Here is a 22,366-nt window from a genome sequence, read left to right on the forward strand (position 1 = left end):
TACAAAAATTAAAATTTAAAAAAAAAAAATTAATCATAAACTTTACACAAAAATAATAATCTAAAGAATAAATAATTTATTTAATCCTTTATTTTAATATTTTTACTTTTTTTATTATATATATATATATATATATATGCTTAAGTATTTTTTTTATATTTTTCAAAAGTCTTACTTTTTTTAGATTCAATTATATTATAAAAAAGAAAATAAGAGAATTATACCGAAAAATTAAATATGAAACGTTAATAGGAGGTGTACCTAGTTATTTTCTAAAAAATTTTATTTTCCCATTTGTAAATATCAATAAAATACAGAATGCTAAAAAAATAACATAATTAAGCTTTTTTTATTTTGGGCTAAAATTATTTTAGCTTTCTATACAGTCTTTTTTTTCTTTGAAATTTTTTTTTGTATGCCAGTTATTTATATAGTAAGTAAAAATTAATAAAAAAAAATAGAGTAAGGAAAATTCAGTAAATATATAGATATTACTTTTAAATAGTATATAAAAAGAAAATTTCGAATGAACAATAGTTATTATAAAATAAAATTATGTATTAATAAAAAGAAAAAATAAGAAGTTTTGAGAATTTATATAATTACAGTAATAAATTTAAATAATATAGCATAGACAAAGTAAAATTTTATTCACTGAGTGATATTAAGAAAAAATTAATTTCTATAATTAACTATTTAAAATAAAAAATAGAAATATAAATATCTGAGTATTTATATATAATGCGTTTTAAAAATACTCTTACATCCATTTTAAGTAATTTAGAAAATTTCCTTTTAGAATAAAACAATTTTTATCAAAATTATAATTTAATTTAAAATTTCTTTTTTTTTTTTAATAAAGAATAAGAAAACATAACTATGTTATTTAATAGAAATATATATCCTCTGATTTTTTTTTTCTTTTCTTTTGAAACTTTTCATTATTAAACCATTTACATTATAAAAAACAAAAAATATAAAAATGTTCCAATACTGAATATTATTTAGCATTTAATTTCTTTTTAATATTATTATAAAAAATTATTTATGAGATATTGAATGATGAAGATATATTTTTGTAGAAAATAGTAATTTTATTAACAAAAAAAAACATATATATGTACAATGGGTTTGTACAATTATAATTACTTTTTTTTATAAATCATTACTTATATTAAAAATATTGAATATTATATTTTTACTTATAAATAGAATAAAATAATTTAATGGAAAATAATAGAGCGTATATAGTTGTGTACTCGAGTAAAGAATTTAGATTTCTTAATATGTTTTCTTTTTATAAATGTAATATTTATTTATTTCATTTTTTTTTTTAAATAATTTTTCAATTATAAAAATATTTCTATTTTTTTTTTTAATTCTAAGTTATAATAACAAAGTTTACTTTTTTTAGATAAAATTAAAAATTTTTCATTTTAATTTTTAAAATTAAATTTTTTTTTTTTTTTTTTGTCTATATTTAGTGTAAATGAAATTATTTTTTTATAGAATTAATCTAAATTTTTTTTTTTGGTCTAAACTTCATGTAAATGAAATTAATTTTTTATAGAGTTAATCTAAATTTTTTTTTTTTTTTTCTTTTTTCTTTTTTCTTTTTTCCTTTTTTTTTTTTTTTTTTTTTTTTTTTTTTCTTTTTCTTTTTCTTTTTCTTTTTCCTTTTCTTTTTCTTTCTCTTTATCTTCTTTTTTTTTCTTTTTTTTTTTAATTTTGTCAAAAATAAATTTTGTGTAGACGTGAACAATTATTTAAATACATAATATCTTTGTATTTTTAAAAAGAATTTTTACTGATCAATATATCCTTAAAAAAAAAGTTGTTAATTAAGAAAAGAAAGGAAAAATCACTGAAATAAAATGTAATTTTTTTCTTTTTTATTTAAAATTTTAAGTAACTAATCGACATAGTATATTTTAGAAAATTCTAAAAATGTGTAAATAAATATGAACAGAATATGTACAACTTTAGTTGTTGTAAATATTTTAGAGTTTTTTCCATGGATAGATGATTTGCTTAAATTAATGTATTTGGTAAAATAATATTTTTTATAAAATATAAATATAAAATAAATATTTCATTTATATAATGATTTAAATAAATGTTCTTTTTTTATTTATTATATTGTTGTTATTTTTATTTTTTGTATATTTTAAAATAATAAAAAAAAAAAAAAATGAAAAAATAAAAGAGTGACAATAATAATTGTAAAATATATACATTTTTTTTTTATAGAATAGATTATGGAGAGATACTATTTTAGATGTTATAAAAAATACGAACTTTTTGATTGTAAAAAATTTAATGCGTTTAAAAAATAAAAAGTCTATTTTATTAATATTAAAATATATGAACAGTTCTCATAAAACTTATAGAAGTATATCTGACTATTTTAACTGTCCAAGTTGTGAGAATTTTAAAATATCCTCATTTCCAAATACATTGTAAGAAAAATTACAAATTTAAAAAAAAAAGAAAAAAAGAAAAAAAGAAACACATAAAAATATTAAAATATTTCATATATTATTACAATAAAAATAAATCAATTATATAATTAAAATGCATATATAAATTTTAATATATTATCTTTTTTAATAAACTATTATGCTTTATTTTAAATATATATTATTTTTTTTTTATTAGAGGATTAATTATTATTTCATGTAATTTAAATCCACCATTTTTTAACTACATAAATCATATATTTCCTAATTTAATTTATTTTAAATTAATAATTAGATCTCCCATATGTATACCTTTATTAAAAAATTTTTGTTTTAATTCTAAAAATTTGAGGTATATTGCTATTTGCTTTGTAAACGATGAATTATGTGAAGAATATAAAGTTAAGTTAAAAAAAAGTATAAACAATTTTCTTTTTCATTGGCACATTAATATAAAATTAATAACAGAATAAATTAATAAATTACTTGAAATTATAATTTTTATTATGTTTATTACAAAAAATAAAAAAGTTATCAAAAGTAACGATTTACAATTTGTTCGTAATAATTTGTTTTAATTAAAGTTGCATTTTTTTTTTTTTTCTTCATTATTTTTTTAATTAAATTTTTAATTACATGCATTTAAATCAAAAAAAAGAAAAAAAAAAATATATTAATTTGTCTTCAAATTATATACATAAAATATTATAAAAAAGGGAGGAAATGAAGATTTTATTTTATGAATATATATATATTTATTTATCTACAAAATTAAAATGTAATATATATAGTGAGAGAAAGAGAGACAATACCAGATAGGTAGATGTATACAAACATAATTAAAAAAAAAATTGTTTTTAATTAGATTAATAATATAATACTTTTGATCAATTGTTATTTATACAAAAAAAAAAAAAAAAAAATTTTTTGTCTATATAATATTTTTATAATTTATTATTCTAAAAGTAATTTTTAAAAAAATTAAAAACGTATCTTTTGATCTATCAAAAAATATTTGTATATATTCCTATACATATTATTTTAATGGATTTTCTGTTTTTTTCCTTTTATTAATGTGCTATTTTATTTTATCTTACATAAATACGTTTACTTGTGATTTTTTTTTTTTTTATTTATTAGAAAAAAAGGTTAAATTGTGATATTTATTATAACTATTTTTTGTAATGTTTTGTTTAAACAAAACACAAGCTTAATGTGTTAAATTTTTTTTTTTACTTTTTCTTTTTTTCTCTATTTTTTTTCCTCCTTTTATTTTTATTTTTATTTTCTTTTTTTTAATGATTTAAAATGGCGTTTAATTATTTTAAATATTAATATATATATATACATATATTTTGTATGTATTTTTTTTTTTTTTTAAATAAATAGAAATAATTTTTTTTTAAATGAGCTTATAAGAAAAAAAAAAAAAAGTAAATTAGTGAAGTAAAAATAAAAAAACTTTAGTATTAATTTAAGAATTCAATTTTAAACATATAATTTATTGTTTTTTCTTTTTTTTTTTTTTTTTTTTTTTGAATAAAAAAAAATATACGAAAGATTTCCAAATTTATATTTGGTAGAAAAATCAGTTAAAAAAAATATACAAATCAATGAGAAGAGTAATAGTATTTTAATAATATTTAAAAATTATTTTTTATATTTTTTTTTAAATTTAAAAATTCTATATAATAATAAATAAAAATGGAAAACACAGTAAAATTATTTATGGAAGTTACAAAAGAACCTGATGAAAATGAAGCTACTAATATTTTGAAATCTTGTGAGTGGAATTTAGAAGTAATAAGAAATTACACTGGAAAAAAAAAAAAAAAAATATATCTTTAAAAATATTTTTATGGATATTATTTTTATGAAAAATATGTGAAAAATATCTATTAAAATTATAATATTTTCTATTGTAATAATTATAAAAATTATATAAATACATATACATATATATATATATATAAATGTGTAGGAAGCCATTTCTATTTATTTAAGTAAAAATGAATTTGAAAAAACAAATAAAGTAAGCAGAAAAAAAAAAAATTAAAGGAAATTAATAACTGATAAAATAAAAATATATCTTAAATATTTTTTTTTCATTTACAGGAATATCATAGCACTACTGAAAATTTAAATAATATAAACAAGATAGATGAAATAAAGGAATTTGAAGAAAGCATATATAAAAAAAATGAAAATGAAATAGAAAAAAAAAGTTTTCTTTATATATTGAATCCAATAGGAAAAATTATATTTCCTATATTTAAAAATATATATTATGCTATATCTACTTTCTTTAAATTATTAAGTACTTTTATATTAACACCTTATAACGATAGTAATTTTACTTCTTATTATGAAAATAAATATGGTAAAATGCACACTAATTTTTTTAAGGGAAGTTTAAATGAAGCTATATTAAAATCAAGAAAAGAAGAAAAATTGTTACTAGTATATTTACATATAGATAATAATGAAAGTGCATATTTCTGTGAACAAGTTTTTAATAATTCTGAAATTAAAAGTTTTTTTGATGAAAATTGTATTTTATTTGCTCAAGATATATCAAAAGGAGATACAAAGGAGTTACAGAATGTTCTAAATGTATTTATTTTACCTCAAATTAGTATTATATTAACATGTTATGTGAAAGATATAAAAGAATTAACTATCATTTATGGAAAACCTTCTGTCGATCATATAATTAATTCCATAACTCACTGCATTGAACAAATGCAAGTTAAAAAAGAAAATTCCGAAAATTTAAAGCATAAAACTTATAATGACAGATTAATAAGAGAACAACAAGATAGGGAATACCAAGAAGCTTTAAAAAAAGATAAACTAATAGAAGAAGAAAAAAAAAAAAAAGAAAATGAAAAATTAAAAAAAATACAATATAAAAAAGAAATAAAAAGAAAAAGACAAGAAAAATGTAAAAAATTTCCTTTACCAATTAAAGAAAATGAACAAGTAACAAAAATTTCTTTAAGATTATCAAATGGGACTAGAATTCAAAGTAATTTTAGTTTAGATCATACTTTAGAAGATATTTATGAATGGGCAGAATGTTGTGAATTTTTAGAAAAAAATATTAAAATTCCATATAAATTTGAATTAGTATGTGGGCATAGTAAAAGTACTTTACAAAAAGTAAAAAATAAAATAAAAGAATTTGATTTATATCCTAATGCTGTATTGAATTTAAAATCATTAGACACATCTGATGAGGAATAACAATAAATATATACATTTTTTAATAAGATACTTAAGAAACACGTTAATTTTATACACTTTATAAGCTAAATATAATAAAATGAACTAAATGCATATATATATATATATATATATGTTTATAATATTATTGAAATTATGAGATGATGCTTATTTGTTATTTTTTTAGTTTGTCACACATATATTTATAAAACATAATAAATATATTTCTTGATGTGTTAAAAAAAAAAAAATAATATATGAAAAATTAAGTAAATATTTAAAAAGGATCTTTTTATTTTTTCTTTTATACAATTATGTATTAGTAAATATTAGAAGATCATAATATATAGATGTAAAATAAGCATTGTATGAAAGAATATAATATATAAAAAAATAAATAAATAAATGAGAGAATTAACAGTTAAAATTTGGCATATTAAAAAATTATTCACTATTTCAATTATATTATTATTTATTTTTAAGTTAGTAAAATGAAAATTCCTGCGTTCTAGTATTTAATATTGCATACATATTAGTATAATAAAATTTAAAGAAAATAATTGTTATATATGTATATATAAAACTTATTATTAATATGGGGAATAGAATGTTTTATATATAATATTATAAAGTTCTTAAAAATTATATTCATTTCAAACCTATATTCTGATATTAATAATTTAAAAAATAAAACAATATATAAATTACTAAAAAAAAAAAAAAAAAACATTTTTTTTTGTTGTAACATAAACTATTAAATAACAGTATAATATTATAATTTTTTTATTAGTATTATTATTTTTTATTATTTTTATTATTAAACTTTTCCCTAATTTGTATTTTTTTTTTTAGTGCACATATATGCACACACTATATTAAATGATTTATTTTAACTATATATAAATATAGCATTATTACTATGTTTTTTTTTTTTTTTTTTTTTTTAATTTAAATTATATGTTTTATCTTTTAATTATAGAAAGAAAAAAGATTGAAATTAAAAAGAAAATATCTTAGCATTTTCATATTAATAGGTATATTTTCACCTATTAAGAAAATATAATCTTTATTTTAGTAAGTAGAAAGAAGTCTATAAATAATCATATTAAAAAAAAAAAATAAACATAAATAAGATGATAAAATAATAATTAAAAACTAGAAATACAATTATATATTACTTTACTGTAATATAATTACTTTTTTTTTTCTTTTTTTTTATAAGTATTTAGATAATTATAAATATATATATATAAATAGTAACGTTAAATACAAATATTTACGTATAAATTATAATTTTACAAACAAAAGATTATAAATAAAACATCATCTACATATTAAAATAGACTTATAAAAAAAAAAACATATAATATGCAAACAGTAAAAAAAAGTTTTATATATACATATATGAATACAATTTAAAATATAGATAATCATATATCTAATTAAAAAACTATTTTGATGAAATTTTTTCTAATTTAATAAAAAAAAATTTTATACTATTCTAACATATTTTTTTAAGGATAAAGCTATAAATACATAGAAGAGAATAAATGAAATAAATAGAACTAAAAAAAAAAATTTGTGTATAGTAATAATAAAAAGTTAATTTTTTAAAGAATTCAGGCATATTTTGTAATTGTATAAAATAATAGATAGTTATAACTTAAACAAAAAAAAAAAAAATAAAGTATTTCAAAAGTTTATGATATTTAAAAATGTTTAATGCTTACTGTAAAATCAAGATAAATTTATGTATTCCATAAATAGTTATTATTTTTATTATACTGATTCTATTTTTAGAAATTCAACATATTAAAACTTATTTAACTAAAAACTAAATAAAAATAACATAATCTCTTAAAATTTTATAAAAAAGTTAAACAACTATATCCTAGTGATAAACTCTTGTTATTTTTATATTATCTTACTAGGCATATATATAATCTTATAATTTTGCCATATTATTATTTTTCTTATATATACATTTAATATTCATATTTTTAGTTAAACATACTTTTTTTCATAATTAAAATAATTTTTGCTCTTTTTTTTTAGTTAATACAAATAATATTATGTCTAGATTTATATACTTTAGATGATACATAAAAAGTATTTATTACTAAAAAAAAAATATATATATATATTAGATAAAATAATTAAAATTATTAAAAAGAGAGAATAAAATTTCCATTATATTTCAGAAAATAATATAAAATATAACTATTATCATAGATATAATTATTTGTTTATTCCTTTTTTTTTTTAGGTTAATCTTTTTTATTCTATTTTTCAAGTTACATGTATTAATAGCTTAAAAGTTCCTTAAATTTTGTATTTTTTTTTTTTTTATCTGTTATAAATTATGAGAACTAAAAATCATATTATTACAAAAAAATTTAGAAAAAAAAATAGGTGTTATTGAATGCACTTCACATTTAATTTAAATCATTAAATTCTGTTGAGATAGTGCATATAAAGTGTAAAAGTAATAAAATACTTTTTTTTTTTCTCAATGAAATCTTTGAACTAAGAAAAATGTATATATATATATATATGTATTAAAAAAATTGAGAAATATTTAAGTTTATGTATTATTTGTTTTTTTCTTTTAAACCTTTCTGATTTATTCTATTTTATAAATTTTGTTTTTTATATATTTTATATTAAAATTTTTTTTATTGTTTTGGTATTTATGGACAATACAAATATTTTTTTGATTTCCTTTATTAATTAAAAAAAAAATAAATATAATAAAAATGATTAAATTTTTTAAAAATTTACAGTTAAATAAAAAAAAAGCAAATAGTGAAAAAAAAATTTCTAGAAGGAAAAGTAAAATGAAATATGAAGATTTCAATTTTATTCGTACACTTGGCACCGGTAAAAATTTTGTTTTTATAAAAATATTATTTGCATAGTTTTTTTATTTTTATATTGTAATATAAATAGTTATTAATTGAATTTTTTTTTTTTTTTTATATTATCTCTGTCTCTTTTTCTGATTGTTTGCCCGTCTGTTTTTTTTTTTTTTCTCTTTCTCTATATATATTAATTTTAATTTTTGATAATCTTTTAAAATATGAAGGTTCATTTGGAAGAGTAATTCTTGCAACATATAAAAATGAAGATCTTCCTCCAGTAGCTATTAAGAGATTTGAAAAATATAAGATAATAAAACAGAAACAAGTTGATCACGTATTTTCTGAACGAAAAATATTAAATTATATTAATCATCCTTTTTGTGTAAAAAAAAAAAAAATAGAAAAATCCTTTTTATACTTTTTTTTTTTTTTTTCTTAAAAGGCATTATATTTATATAGAATGTTAATACTTAAAAATATTATTCTGTAATTATATAAATTTTTTTATTATAGGTAAATTTATATGGTTCTTTTAAGGATGACTCATATTTATATTTAGTATTAGAATTTGTTATAGGAGGTGAATTTTTTACCTTTCTAAGAAGAAATAAAAGATTTCCTAATGATGTTGGATGTTTTTATGCAGCTCAAATTGTTTTAATATTTGAATATTTGCAAAGTTTAAATATTGTTTATAGGTAATACTATATATATATATTTTCTTATTTTTATGCATATATATATATATATATTTTATTTAAAGAGATTTAAAACCTGAGAATTTATTACTTGATAAAGATGGATTTATAAAAATGACTGATTTTGGATTTGCTAAAGTTGTGGAGACAAGAACATATACTTTATGTGGGACACCTGAATATATTGCCCCTGAAATTTTATTAAACATAGGACATGGAAAAGCAGTATGAACTAAATTCATGAAAATATATATGAGTATTAAAATATTTACATATTCATATATATATGTACTTATTTTATTATAGGCAGATTGGTGGACTTTAGGCATTTTCATTTATGAAATTTTAGTTGGATGCCCTCCTTTTTATGCTAATGAGCCTTTATTAATTTATCAAAAGATATTAGAAGGAATCATATATTTTCCCAAATTTCTAGATAACAACTGTAAGCATTTAATGAAAAAATTATTATCTCATGATTTAACAAAAAGATATGGTAACTTGAAAAAGGGAGCAGAAAATGTTAAAGAGCATCCTTGGTTTCGAAATATTGATTGGATTAATTTATTAAATAAGAATGTTGAAGTTCCTTATAAACCAAAATATAAAAATATGTTTGATGCATCCAATTTCGAAAAAGTAGAAGAAGATTTAACTATAGCTGATAAAATTACAAATGAAAGAGACCCATTTGTTGATTGGTAAGTAAACATTAATATATAAATTAATGTAACCATAATTTTTTGTTTTTGTTTTTTTTTTTTTTTAATTTTATTTGAATATTTTAATTATTTTTTATATGGTTATATATTTTGAGTTGCTTTCATATTAATATATTTCATTCGGTAGTAGTTTTTATGAGTTTTTTTTTTTATTTAATTGTCTTTCTTGTTAAAAATATATATATATATATACATTAATTCTTTTATTCTTCAATATTTACTTGTCATATTTCATTAGTGATTTATACATTTTATTATTACATTTTTTTATTTACTATTAACAAAAATAAATTAGAATAAATTAACAAGTAAAAATGGTAAAATTTATTAATAAATAAGTAAAAATATAAACTGAAAAAAAGAATTTTGCGAATAGAATGATAAAAAAAAAAAATTATATACTATTATGAAAAATTTTTTTTAAGAAAATAAGAAAGATTTGTGTGTCTTTATCATTTTCTCTTTTGAAAAACATATATCATATAATAATAAGAATATAAATTTATAACAATATTATGATTCTTTTAACATATATTTTATTTTTAAATCAACAAAGTATGTATGCTTTAAAAAAACAAGAAGGGAAGTTTGATAAATTATATGGGTATATGTATTCCAATATACTTACATAATGAAAAAAATTTCTTAAAATAAAAAAATATTATAATCTTTATATTAATTTAATTAATCTTTCTTTTATTTAAATAATAAAAAAAATAATTATAAAGTTAAGAAAGGTTGAGAATATTAATTAAAATATATATATATATATATATTTTATGTAATAGTTATATTTTTATATTTTAAAACTTCGATTAAATCGTCAGGTATTTCCTTTACTTTTACGTAACATGTTTTTTCTTTTTCTGTTTTTTCTATATCTTTTTTATTTGAATTTATTTTATACATAAAGTTACAAAATGGAGCTATGCTTTTTTTTGGTATGACAATTTTTTTTGCCTTTCTAACATTTTTATTTGAATCATTTTCTTTTTTTCTATAATAATTTAACAATTCAAAAGAATAGTTAGACTTTATTTCTTTGTCATAAAATATATTTGAATTAGTAAATATGTCTGAATATTTATATAATTTAACATCTACTTTAATTAATTTATAATCATATTTATATGAAGAATAATATTTTCCGAATATTTCGAAAGAGGATGGACCATAATATGAAGTTAAATTTTCTTTTGCTGGGACTTTAGGTAGAAACTTCAATTTTTTGTCTATTGTTTCTATTAAATCATCTAATAAAAAAAAATATATATATATATGAACATGTAGAAGAATTAATACTAACAGTTAATATAAATAAAATTGATACACATTATTTTTATACAGTATTATCTTAAAAAAATTATAAAAAAAATATATAATAAGATTTATAGTATAATTTTAATTAGGAAATATATAGTATATAATAATTAACAGTTATATATATATATATAAATATTTATATATTTTTTTACTATTTTACTGACCATTGTTGTTAAAATAAAAAATATCAGGGAACATTGATTTATATTTATCTTTACTGCAAATTTTTTTTTTGAAAAGAAACATTTCTTTCATTCTTTTATATAATAAAAGTTCTATTAAATCTAATAGATGCCCTGCATTTTTTTCTAAAAAATCAACTTTTTTTTGTTGTCTTTTAATAGAAAGAAAAATACATTTAATATATTCTTCACGATCATGTTCTTCATTAATTAAACTTCTTTCTTCTTTTAAAAATTTTATTTTAGATGTAGAGAGGGATTCATAAATATATGAACTGTTAAATATTGGACTAAAAAAAATATTTCCATTAAAATTTTTTTTTTTTTCTTCTAAATTATCTTTTTGCTTTTTTTTTTTATATTTTACTTTTTTATAATATATTTTATTTGTACTTTTTATTCTATGTTTATAATAATTTGTTTTTTTTTTCTCTAATTTAAACGTTTTACTCTTTATTGATTTTTTTTTTTTAAAGTTATATTTCGGATGTATTGTAGTATAACTTTTTTCATAAAATTCATTATATAAAACTCCATTTTTTTGAAGAATAGAATTATAAGTATTTTTTTTAAATGGATAAAGATTTTCATTGAATGTACTGTAGCTTTTATCAAAGATATCTTTGTATGAATTTAAACTATTACCACTTTTCATTCCTAAAAGCGTGTATAAATTTTCGTTTTTTAAAAATGAATAGTTATTTTCACTTACACTTTTGAAGTATTTATTTTTTCCCCTTTCTGTACATTTATTTTCTCTAAGATTTTCATTGTTAGGTTTTTCATTTGTCTTAGCACTATTTTTTGATGAATTTGATAAATAATCTCTTTTTAAATAAATATTAGAAAAGTCAAAAGAACTACAACCATATAAAATATTTTTAGATATACTATTTATATTATTTAGAGAGTTGAAAAATGTATGATTTTCTTCTTCTAAATCTTCATAATTATATTTTGATATCTTTTGTTTTATATTATTATGAATATTTGAATCACTTATTGATTTTATTGTATCGTTAAATATATCATTATTATTCAAAGAATTTACCTTATATTTTTCTCTATGCTGAATAATTTTTATTATATTTATATATTTATTTTTATTTTCGCTTCTGTTGTTTATATGTTCTGAAATATCTCCAGACATTTTTTCTCTTAGTAATAAATAAAAATTTGTTTTTTAAAAATATAAAAATAGAAAATGTCTTATTATTTCTAAAATATGCAATTGAAAATTTCTCATAAACAACGAACAAATTAAAGCTAATTACTTATAATTTATATTGATGAAAACTAAAAAAAAAAAATTTATTCTTTTTAAGTATGTTTTTTTTGAAAGTTTTTTAATTAAAAATAAAATGAATATTTGTGAATCAAATTTTTGCATATATATATTGTTACATACAACTTTTTTTTTGTTTTGTATATATATATAGATAGATAGATAGATAGATAGATAGATAGATAATTATATAAGCGAACATATGTATAATGATATATAGAATAACATATGCACAATATTTTTAAAATATTTTTGAAGAGCATAAAAAAAGGAGATCATAAGAATTCGTTTAACGTTTATTTTATCTTTTTTTTTAGTTTCATAAATTTACAAACGAAAATAAAAATCTTTATAATTTCTAGAAAAAATTACTGAAATAAAGCTACTATGAAAATAGATAAAAATATTAATTTTTTTTTTTTTTATACATACAATTAACTATTTTTATAAATTTTATATTATTTTTCTAATTTTTTCTTTTTTTATTGTGAAACATACACATTTTATTTTTATATATATTATAATGCATGTTACTTAAAATTATATAATTTTTAATTATGAATTATAAAAAATTTTAAATATTTCGAAAAGATATTTATAATTTAAGAATCTTAATTAAAATAACAAAAATTAGGTAAGTAAAATTGCCTATTTAAAAAAAAAAAAAAAAGTGTCTTTTATTCTACATAAAAATATAAAATTTATATTCATGATTGTTATGTGTGTGTTTTTAATAAAAAAATATTTAAAAAAAATATATATAAAAAAAAAAAAAAAAAAAATTAATTAGACCAAGAAATTTTTATGGGATGTTGTGGAGTAATTTTAAAGTTTTGTAATCCATTCATAGCAATTTCTCCGCTCTGATAAGAAGTAAAATCAATAAATGCAACATTTCTACCTGGGATATATCTAGCTTCAAAATATCCAGGATATTGATTAAATAAAATTTCTAATGCATTTTTATTTATTTCATTAGGCAAGTTTTGAACAAATAATGTATATAAATTCGTTTTATTTTCATAATTATTTAAGGATTTATAGTTTTTCGTTGGTTTATATGTTCCTTCTAATTTTTCAATTATTCTTGATTTTGTTTTTGCATAATTAATGTTTATATTTTTGTTCAGAAATAATTTTCCTTTTAAGTTTTTACAAGCTAAAGTAGATGATGCTATATTATTAAAAACAATAAAAGCTTGTCCTCTAGATTTATTTGATTTTTTTAAAACTATATCTATTATATTTCCATATGGACAAAAAAACTCATATAATAAAAATTTCAAATCGTTTACATTTATTTTATCTTCTAGATTATTTACATATAAGGTTTGATTTGGAGGAATATCGAAATTTTCCATTATTAAAAAAAAAAAGAAAAAAAGATAAAAATTAAAAACAAGCTACTTTTTACTTCTTTTTTTGATTTATAATACATATATATATATATATATATATAAGATTATCGTAAAAATAAATTAACAAAGGCTAAAATGACACAAGCTATTGATACATAAATTGATAATCTGTCACCAATAATAGCAAATTTTCCTAAAGTACCTAAAAATCCACTTTTCTTATTATCAAAAACATTAGGAAATTTTGGTTTTAAGTAAGTACATGTACATATACATAATATTATAACTGTTATCATAGATTCTAAATTAAATAATGCTGACATCCTTTTTTTTTTTTTTCTCTTTTATATTTTTTTTTTCCAAGATTTTTAACTACTGAAAATTGTTATATAAAAATAATTTCTTTTTTCATTATAATGAATTTATTTAAAACATTCTATAAATAAAAAAAAAAATATATTTCAATAATGTTTTGTTAGTTTTAATAAAAAAAGAAAAAAAGAGAATTTCAAAAAAATATATTAGTAAAAAAAAAAAAAAAAAAGTAACATGAAAAATGAAGAAAAAATAAAAAATAAATTATTTTTAAACTTCATTTAAAATAGAAAAAAAAAAAAAATGAAATAAAATAGAATAAAAATATATTATTTATGGCTTCGTAATGATTTAAAAAAAAAAATATTAAATCGATAATTTTTTAAAACAATATTTTCTTTATTAAATATAAATTTTTTTTAAAACTTTAAAGCTTAAGTTTATTTGAGAAGATACAAAACAATTTGAATTAAACACATATAATAAATATTATCCCTTGGAAAAAAGCAAAATATATTATATCATCATATTTAAAATTATTGTTTTCCTATTTTACACAATAGAAAATATTTTATTATTTTATTTTAATCAATTACATAATAAATAAGAGTACTATTATTAATTCAAAAAAAAAAAAAAAAAAAAAAAAAATGAAGCAGGAATGTTATAAAAAGTAAAGTAAAAAGCATATTTGTATATATAAAGATATAATTATGTTTTAAATGGTTTTGAATACATTTAATTCAAAAGTTTTAAAAATTAAAAAAAAAATTAAATTTTATTGAAAATAAAAAAAAGGATATTTAAGGTACTTGTGTAATAATAAAATTTATTAAATTAATAAATTGTATTCAGATAAAAATAATTTATAGAAATAATTAAATTCTAATTTTAATAGAAAGAATACAATTACGTGTGTGGTAGAGTTAACAGAAATATATTTTTTATACATTATATTTAAAGAAGATTAGAACAAAAAAAGCTACATTAAATTATATTTAAAAAAATTAAGAAGAATAAAAAAAAAAAACATAAATAATTTTATATGAACATATAGAAAATGAATTTCTTTGAAAATAAATAATTTTAAATAACTATAAAATTAAAAAACTGAAAAAAGATAAAATTATTAATAGAGAAGTGGTACTTTTAATAATTTTTAAATTAAATAAGCAATAAAATTAAGTATAATTTATTTTCTATCAACAAAATAAATAGAATGAATTATAGGTAATATACCATATTTTTATTATATTAAATGCTACAAATTTGTTCATTTTTATGTATATATACAAAATAGAAGAAAATATGATATTATAAAAAATTGTGTTTTTGTATTTTATATATATATATTTAATACAAAAAAAGAAAGAAAAAAAAAAGTAAGAAATATATGAAGTATATATAATTTATAAATATGATTTTTGTCATAAGTTCATTGATTGTAAAATTTTTTTTGAACTGATAATTTCAGTAGTAAAGATTAAGTAATTATAGTTTTCACTTTTTTCATTTAATTTTCTAATAGAAGCAATTTCAGCATATGATATGCCTCCAATATAAAAAAGTATGACATTTTTTTTTTTGCTAATTTTTTTTTGTTTTACTTCGAAGTTTTCATATCCAACAGAATTTTGAATTATATCTAATGTTGGCCCATTCAGAAAATTAAATATTTCAGGAATAATTTGTAAATTATTTTTTAAAACACTCATATATTCAATTAATCGAACTGATAATGGAGCATATCCATTACACACATAAGAAATATCATTTATCTCGTTAGATAATAAATTAAAATGATTTTTTAAATTATTCCATATAAATTTGTTCTTCGATTGATATTTTAAAATATTACAAGTATGCAAATTATTCAATCTGGTTAATTCATTTATGCCATATTGTTCTATAATATCTTTTTTTAAATCATTCATATAATTTTCGTTAAAACCATTTGTTATAATAGAAAATAAGCAAAATATTCTATATACCTCATATATATCTTCCCCTGTGTATATTAATGATTGAATTTTTTTTACTATATCTAATAAATTGCTTTTATTGGTATTACTATTTAATTGTATTATTTCATCTTCTAGCTTTAATTTATTAAAGCTTTGTTCTCTTTTTATTGTATTTAAAATGAATGAAGCTATATTTACATGAGTTGACAATGAATTATGCTCATAATGTTTTACTTTGAATTTTCTCATATATTCATTAATTTGTTCAATATCTTTTAATTTGTCTTTTTCTTCATATGTTTTTTGAATTTCGCTCGCTTTTTTATGCAAAAATCTTCCAATGTCATTTTGACTTAAGTCTTTTATATCATCATATAAAACATCTACAGAACTTTTTAATTTTATTCTAACTTTCATACTATTTACATCTTCAAAGCTTTTTTCTTTTTTTTTTGATATACTTTTTTCATCATTAAAAATAATATACCTTGGTATTTCTATTTGTAAATTATCAATGCAAAATAAATGATCAATCAATCCTTCATATGTGAATGGAATACAGAAAGGAGTAATCATATCAATTTTTCTATCAATAATAATACAGGAGTCTATGTTACAACATGTGTTTAATAAAAAATTAAAATTAGTAATTCCTATTTTTTCTAATAGATAATTTTTCTCTTTTTTACATTCTTTTTCCATTTTTTTTCTGTCTTTTTTTTTCATAAAATATTTTGTATTATCCATTTTGGTCATAAAATTATGTGTAATTGTTGCAAATCCTTTTATTTTTTTTTTAATTTTTTTTTTTTCTTCTTTTTCTGTTACTTCTTTCATTTCTTCTTTCTGTCTTTTTTTCTTTTTTTTTAATTTGTTCTTATTAATATAATTATAATTTTTTTCCTTCGATTTATATATTTTTTTAATGTTTTTATCACTACAAGTATTATTTTTTGAAGAAATATTATTTGTATATTCAATCATGTTATCATTCAAATATTTATGTTCTTGAGATTTTGCATTTTTGTTCTCTTTTTTTTTTTTTTCACAATATTTTTGTAATTCATTTTTCTTTTTTTTTTCCTTATTTATATTAGTATATTCTATTTTGGAATTTCTTTTTTCTGAACAATTCATATTTTCTGTTTTATTTATATCATTATTAAAATCAGTTTCATTGATATTGTTATCATTATCGCACGTATTGATAGATTTATCATGAGTGTTATATGTTATTTGATAACTATTATTACTATCTAAGTAATAAAGACTATTTTTACTTACATTAATAACATTATATTTCGCATTTTTTTTTCTTTCGTCTTCTTTATCTTCTTCTTTTTTTAGCTTTTCTTTTATTTCTTGCTGTTCCCTCTCTTCTCCATATTCTCTTACATCTTTCTTCTCGTATTCATTTTTTTGATAAAGATAATTCTCTTCTACTTTTTTTTCTACTTCATTTTTTAATATTTCATCTTCTATATAATCTTTATCTTCATCCAATTTCTTCTTCTCTTCTTTCTCTTTTTCTTTTTCATTATCTTCTTTTTTTTCTTTTTCATTATCTTTTTTTTCTTCTTCGTCTTTTTCTTCCACTTCATTCTGCTCCTCTCCTTCTTCTTCTTTTTCTTTTTCTTTTTCTTCTTCTTTTTCTTTTTCTTCTTCTTTTTCTTTTTCTTCTTTTTCTTTTTCTTCTTCTCCCACTTTTTCCTCATCTTCTCCCTCTTCTTCTTCCTCCCCTTCTTCTTCGTCTTCTCTCTCTTTTTCCTCTTCCTCTTCCTTTTCCTCTTCTTTCTTCTTCTCTTCTCCCTCTTCTTCTTCCTCCTCTTCATCATCTTCTTCTTCATCTTCTTCTTCCTCTTCTTTCTTCTCTTCTCCATCTTCTTCTTCCTCCTCTTCATCATCTTCTTCCTCATCTTCTTCTTCTTCCTCATCTTCTTCTTCTTCTTCCTCATCTTCTTCTTCTTCTTCTTCTTCTTCTTCTTCTTCTTCTTCTTCTTCTTCTTCTTCTTCTTCTTCTTCTTCTTCTTCTTCTTCATATTCCTCCTTTTCTTTCCCTCCTTCATTATCTTCTCCCTTAAGACGATGTTTTTGCCTTTTACCTTGTTCTTGTTTTTTATTATCTTTTTCTATTTCTATTTCTTCCTTAACTTTTTCTTTGTTTTCTTCTTTTTCTTTTTTTATATTCTCATATATTTTTATATTTCTACTATTTTTATTTTCTTCCCAATTTTCTTCACTTGAGGAAGTTAACTTTATATTAATTTCATTTATACTTTTTTTTTTTTTTTTAATGAATTTTTTATGTGACTGTTCTGACATAAAAATTTTATGTATGGCATATTTAACCGGAACAACTGATTCATTAGATTTTTTAAAATTATTTAAATCTTGAATATTTTGTAAGTTATTTAAAATATCAAAAAAATCATCTTCAAAATTATTTGGTGATTGAATACTAAAATTGTTAGAAACAATTTCTTTTCTTAATTGTATTAAGTGCTCACATACAAACTGAGATAAATATCCTAATGATTTTATATTTTTAAAAACTCCATTAAAAAGAAATTGAAGAAACATTAAACTGAAAGAGCAAAATATTAAATTAGTGAAGTCATTATCAACATAATATTCTTTAAATATACTTTTTATTTCTAAACTGTATACATCATTATATAAAGGTATAAAATAAAGAGGAAATATAATTATTTTAATGAAAACATCAGGTATGTTATATTTAAAGATTTCTTGCTCACATAAATAAGTCATATAAGGAATAAATATAAAGGAATATTTCTTATTAGTTGTTTTTACTTTTTCTATTTTTTCAATGATTTTAAAAATGTTTTCAATTTCATAAAAATAGGGACGTATAATAAATAAAATATTAGGTATGTTTTCTAATTTTTTTACATTGACGTCTTTTTCATTACACACTAAAAAAATTGATTCTATTTGTTCTTTGTTTAAGTCTTCTTCATTTAATAAAACATTTAAAATAATATGTAAAGATTTTTCAAAAAATATACATTTTTTTCCTTTGAATTTTTTTAATATATTTAATAATATAATCCTTTCCTCTTCTTTTAATTCGTTTAATTTATTCATTTTTTTTTCTTTTTTTCAATACATACATGTATTATATATATACTTTTATATATATGTATGTTTCAAATAAAAGATTTGTTTAAAACTAAAAATACTCTTTTATAAGGATATTTTTACTTTTAATTTTCGAGGTTAGTTACTCATTTCTTATTTTTTTATATGCTTTTGAATTTTCATTTTGTTATTATTTTTTATTGTACAAATAATATTTTTATTCGTCACTCATTTTTAATTTTACTTTATTTTTGTAATTGTTATATATAATTTCATAAAAATTAGCAATAATATTTTTAAAAAAATGTGTAAAAAATTAAGTATTTAATTTTAATTAAATACATAGTTATTGAATAAATAAAACTAATTTTCATTTATAATAACTAAAAAAATAAAAAAAAAAAAAAAAAGTGAAAATTTTTTTTTTATTAATGTAAATTATGAAATCTGAAGAAATGTTCCTAATAAAAATAATTTTAATAGAATACTTAAAATTTCCATTTTTTTTTTTTTAATATTATATTTACTTAGCAAAATTTCCTGGTACAAATAATAACATAACAGTTTTTTTTAATATTTATTTTATATATTTTATAATGTCATTAATAAAGGAAGGCTATGCTTTTTTTACTTTATATTTATCACAAATATTATGGGGTAGATAAAAAATAAATAAAATAAAACTCAAAAAAACGAAAATGAATAAAAAAAAAAATTCTTTATATTTAAAATTCAACTTGGATTTTTATTTAAAAGTATATTTTTTTTCTTTAATTTTCATTGTAGCATTATATTTAATATGGGCTTATGTATTTGATGATATTTTAAATTTACTCTGTTTTCCATTTCCATCAAAGTAAATATCTTAATTTAATAAAAAGAAAGTTACAAAATAATAGTATATATATAAATATATATATATATATTTTAATTATGTAGGTATTGGGCAGCTATTATCCCAACAGCTATTATTTTTTCTGTTTTTTGTTTTTTTTTATTTATATCTATATTTTCGTTAGTTAAAACAGAACCAATTAATTCACTAAATTTAGTTGAAGGTATATTATAAGTTAATAACAATTTATTTAGTAAAAAAATAGATATGAATAATTGCTTTATATATTTATCAGTACAACACTTTAATACATTTTTACATATATCTATTTAAAAAGAAGTGAAATATAATTTATATATATATATTTTTTTTTTCAAAGATGAATATTCTGTTTTTGAGGATAAAGTTTCAGAAAATTCTATAAATTATATGAATGATATAAGAATTGAACAAATAAATAAATTGCTATATGAAACTTCTTTATACTTTGAATAATCTTAAAAGAAAAATTTACTTACAATTTTTATTTTATGTTTTCTTGTATATTTTATTATTAAGTGTAAATATAATACTAGACATAAAGTAATTGAGAAAATAATTTTAAAATGTTTTACATTATTATTTAATTGAATAAGTCTATTTTAGTAATTATATTTACAACTTAAAAAAAATATAACATAAATATATACAATATTTTCTTATATTTAAAAATAATATTGTATAAACATAAATTGAAGAAATAAAAATAAATTATTTGGCATTTTTTTTACTTTTAATAAAAAAAATGTGAAGAGAAGATTATATATATGTTTATATAAAGTTATGAATTATATGAAATGAAAAAAAATAAAAAATTTCAAAGTGCATCTCATATGCATTTACTAATAAAAAAAATGAATTTTTAATATATTTTTTTTTTAATTATTATTAATAGTTTATTTTTTTAAGGTTTTATTAAAAAATATGTAAATACATATACACATTTATTAAATTATAATCTGTTAAGATTCTCACAATTTTTTTTATTTAATATTTTGAGTAATTAATAATATATTAATTAGAGTCTATAGATAAGTTAGAGTTTTATAATTAATAGTCAAAAAAAGCAACATATATAAAAAAATAAATAAATAAATAAATATATATATATATATATATATATGAAACATATAATTATAATTATAAAAATGATTATTTATTATGAATTATGAAAAAGGGAGATAAAAGAATATTCACATATAAGTATGTACTGTTATATTTAAAAATATATTAAAGTATTAACAAAAAGTTATTTTTAAGTTTTTATATAAATATAGTAAAAAAATATTTAGAAAAAAGTAGGAAGAAAAAATCACTGAAAAAAAAAAAATATAAGACATTAAAAAATAATTAAAAAGAATAACTATTAAATTTTTTAAAAAATTGAAATAAATTAAAAAAATATATATGTAAAATAATTAACAAATACAGAATCATTTTGTAATTAATTTTCATTAGATAATTTACTATTTTCTTGATTATAAATGATAAAATTAGAACTTTTTTTTTTTAATCCTTGTGTTATCATAGTAAATTAAAATTTAGTACTTGTTGCACTTTTTGTTGATGTTTCAATATATGAAATACCTAATTATTCTGCCTTATTTTTTCCTTCATTTGTTGTTATTACAATTTTTTCTTTTTCAATTAGCTTTATTATTTATTAATAATTTACAAGTATCTTTATTAGTGTATTTATTTATTTCATTTATTTATTTATTTATCAGTATGTAAAGAAGATTTACAATTCAACACCTTAAATGATTATTATCCCATTGTCTCCTTTGTAATATGTTGATATAATTAATTGGAATATTTCTTGTTCTGTTGTATTCTATATATATAATTTTACAATTTTTTCGTTCACTCTCATTGTTCTAAATTTGTAATATAACATTTTGTTGCTATATAACTTGCAGTAAAATTATTATATATAAAGAAAATTAATAATATACATTAAATTATTACCTCTCTACTATTTATTAATATTATTTTATA

General features: G+C 16.9%; 8 protein-coding genes across 8 annotated transcripts; 4 read left to right on the plus strand and 4 right to left on the minus strand.

Annotated features, from left to right (window-relative positions):
• Window positions 1–1,961: 1,961 nt before the first annotated feature.
• On the plus strand, window positions 1,962–2,932 carry PRELSG_0732600 (conserved Plasmodium protein, unknown function; the record flags this gene model as incomplete). Its single annotated transcript, XM_028676037.1, has 3 exons — window positions 1,962–2,048; window positions 2,251–2,459; window positions 2,659–2,932. The coding sequence occupies 3 exons, from the start codon at window positions 1,962–1,964 to the stop codon at window positions 2,930–2,932; spliced, it is 570 nt and encodes a 189-aa protein (XP_028532566.1).
• A 1,231-nt stretch (window positions 2,933–4,163) lies between these two features.
• PRELSG_0732700 (UBX domain, putative) lies at window positions 4,164–5,705 on the plus strand (the record flags this gene model as incomplete). Its single annotated transcript, XM_028676038.1, has 3 exons — window positions 4,164–4,259; window positions 4,441–4,491; window positions 4,575–5,705. The coding sequence occupies 3 exons, from the start codon at window positions 4,164–4,166 to the stop codon at window positions 5,703–5,705; spliced, it is 1,278 nt and encodes a 425-aa protein (XP_028532567.1).
• Window positions 5,706–8,440: 2,735 nt separating this feature from the next.
• Window positions 8,441–9,948, plus strand: PKAc (cAMP-dependent protein kinase catalytic subunit, putative; the record flags this gene model as incomplete). The annotated part of the gene is made up of 5 exons (XM_028676039.1): window positions 8,441–8,564; window positions 8,770–8,927; window positions 9,059–9,243; window positions 9,309–9,468; window positions 9,550–9,948. The coding sequence occupies 5 exons, from the start codon at window positions 8,441–8,443 to the stop codon at window positions 9,946–9,948; spliced, it is 1,026 nt and encodes a 341-aa protein (XP_028532568.1).
• A 794-nt stretch (window positions 9,949–10,742) lies between these two features.
• PRELSG_0732900 (conserved Plasmodium protein, unknown function) lies at window positions 10,743–12,620 on the minus strand (the record flags this gene model as incomplete). Its single annotated transcript, XM_028676040.1, has 2 exons — window positions 10,743–11,218; window positions 11,453–12,620. 2 exons carry the CDS (start codon window positions 12,618–12,620, stop codon window positions 10,743–10,745), a joined length of 1,644 nt encoding a protein of 547 aa, XP_028532569.1.
• Window positions 12,621–13,537: 917 nt separating this feature from the next.
• On the minus strand, window positions 13,538–14,116 carry PRELSG_0733000 (U2 small nuclear ribonucleoprotein B'', putative; the record flags this gene model as incomplete). Its single annotated transcript, XM_028676041.1, has 1 exon — window positions 13,538–14,116. The coding sequence occupies one exon, from the start codon at window positions 14,114–14,116 to the stop codon at window positions 13,538–13,540; it is 579 nt and encodes a 192-aa protein (XP_028532570.1).
• Window positions 14,117–14,217: 101 nt separating this feature from the next.
• PRELSG_0733100 (conserved protein, unknown function) lies at window positions 14,218–14,436 on the minus strand (the record flags this gene model as incomplete). Its single annotated transcript, XM_028676042.1, has 1 exon — window positions 14,218–14,436. The coding sequence occupies one exon, from the start codon at window positions 14,434–14,436 to the stop codon at window positions 14,218–14,220; it is 219 nt and encodes a 72-aa protein (XP_028532571.1).
• Window positions 14,437–15,855: 1,419 nt separating this feature from the next.
• VPS33 (vacuolar protein sorting-associated protein 33, putative) lies at window positions 15,856–19,500 on the minus strand (the record flags this gene model as incomplete). The annotated part of the gene is made up of 1 exon (XM_028676043.1): window positions 15,856–19,500. One exon carries the CDS (start codon window positions 19,498–19,500, stop codon window positions 15,856–15,858), a length of 3,645 nt encoding a protein of 1,214 aa, XP_028532572.1.
• A 590-nt stretch (window positions 19,501–20,090) lies between these two features.
• Window positions 20,091–20,824, plus strand: PRELSG_0733300 (phosphatidylinositol N-acetylglucosaminyltransferase subunit P, putative; the record flags this gene model as incomplete). Its single annotated transcript, XM_028676044.1, has 4 exons — window positions 20,091–20,151; window positions 20,281–20,350; window positions 20,434–20,552; window positions 20,709–20,824. The coding sequence occupies 4 exons, from the start codon at window positions 20,091–20,093 to the stop codon at window positions 20,822–20,824; spliced, it is 366 nt and encodes a 121-aa protein (XP_028532573.1).
• Window positions 20,825–22,366: the final 1,542 nt, after the last annotated feature.

This window comes from Plasmodium relictum (genome assembly GCF_900005765.1).
Source record: "Plasmodium relictum strain SGS1 genome assembly, chromosome: 7".
Classification (NCBI taxonomy): Eukaryota; Apicomplexa; class Aconoidasida; order Haemosporida; family Plasmodiidae; genus Plasmodium; species Plasmodium relictum.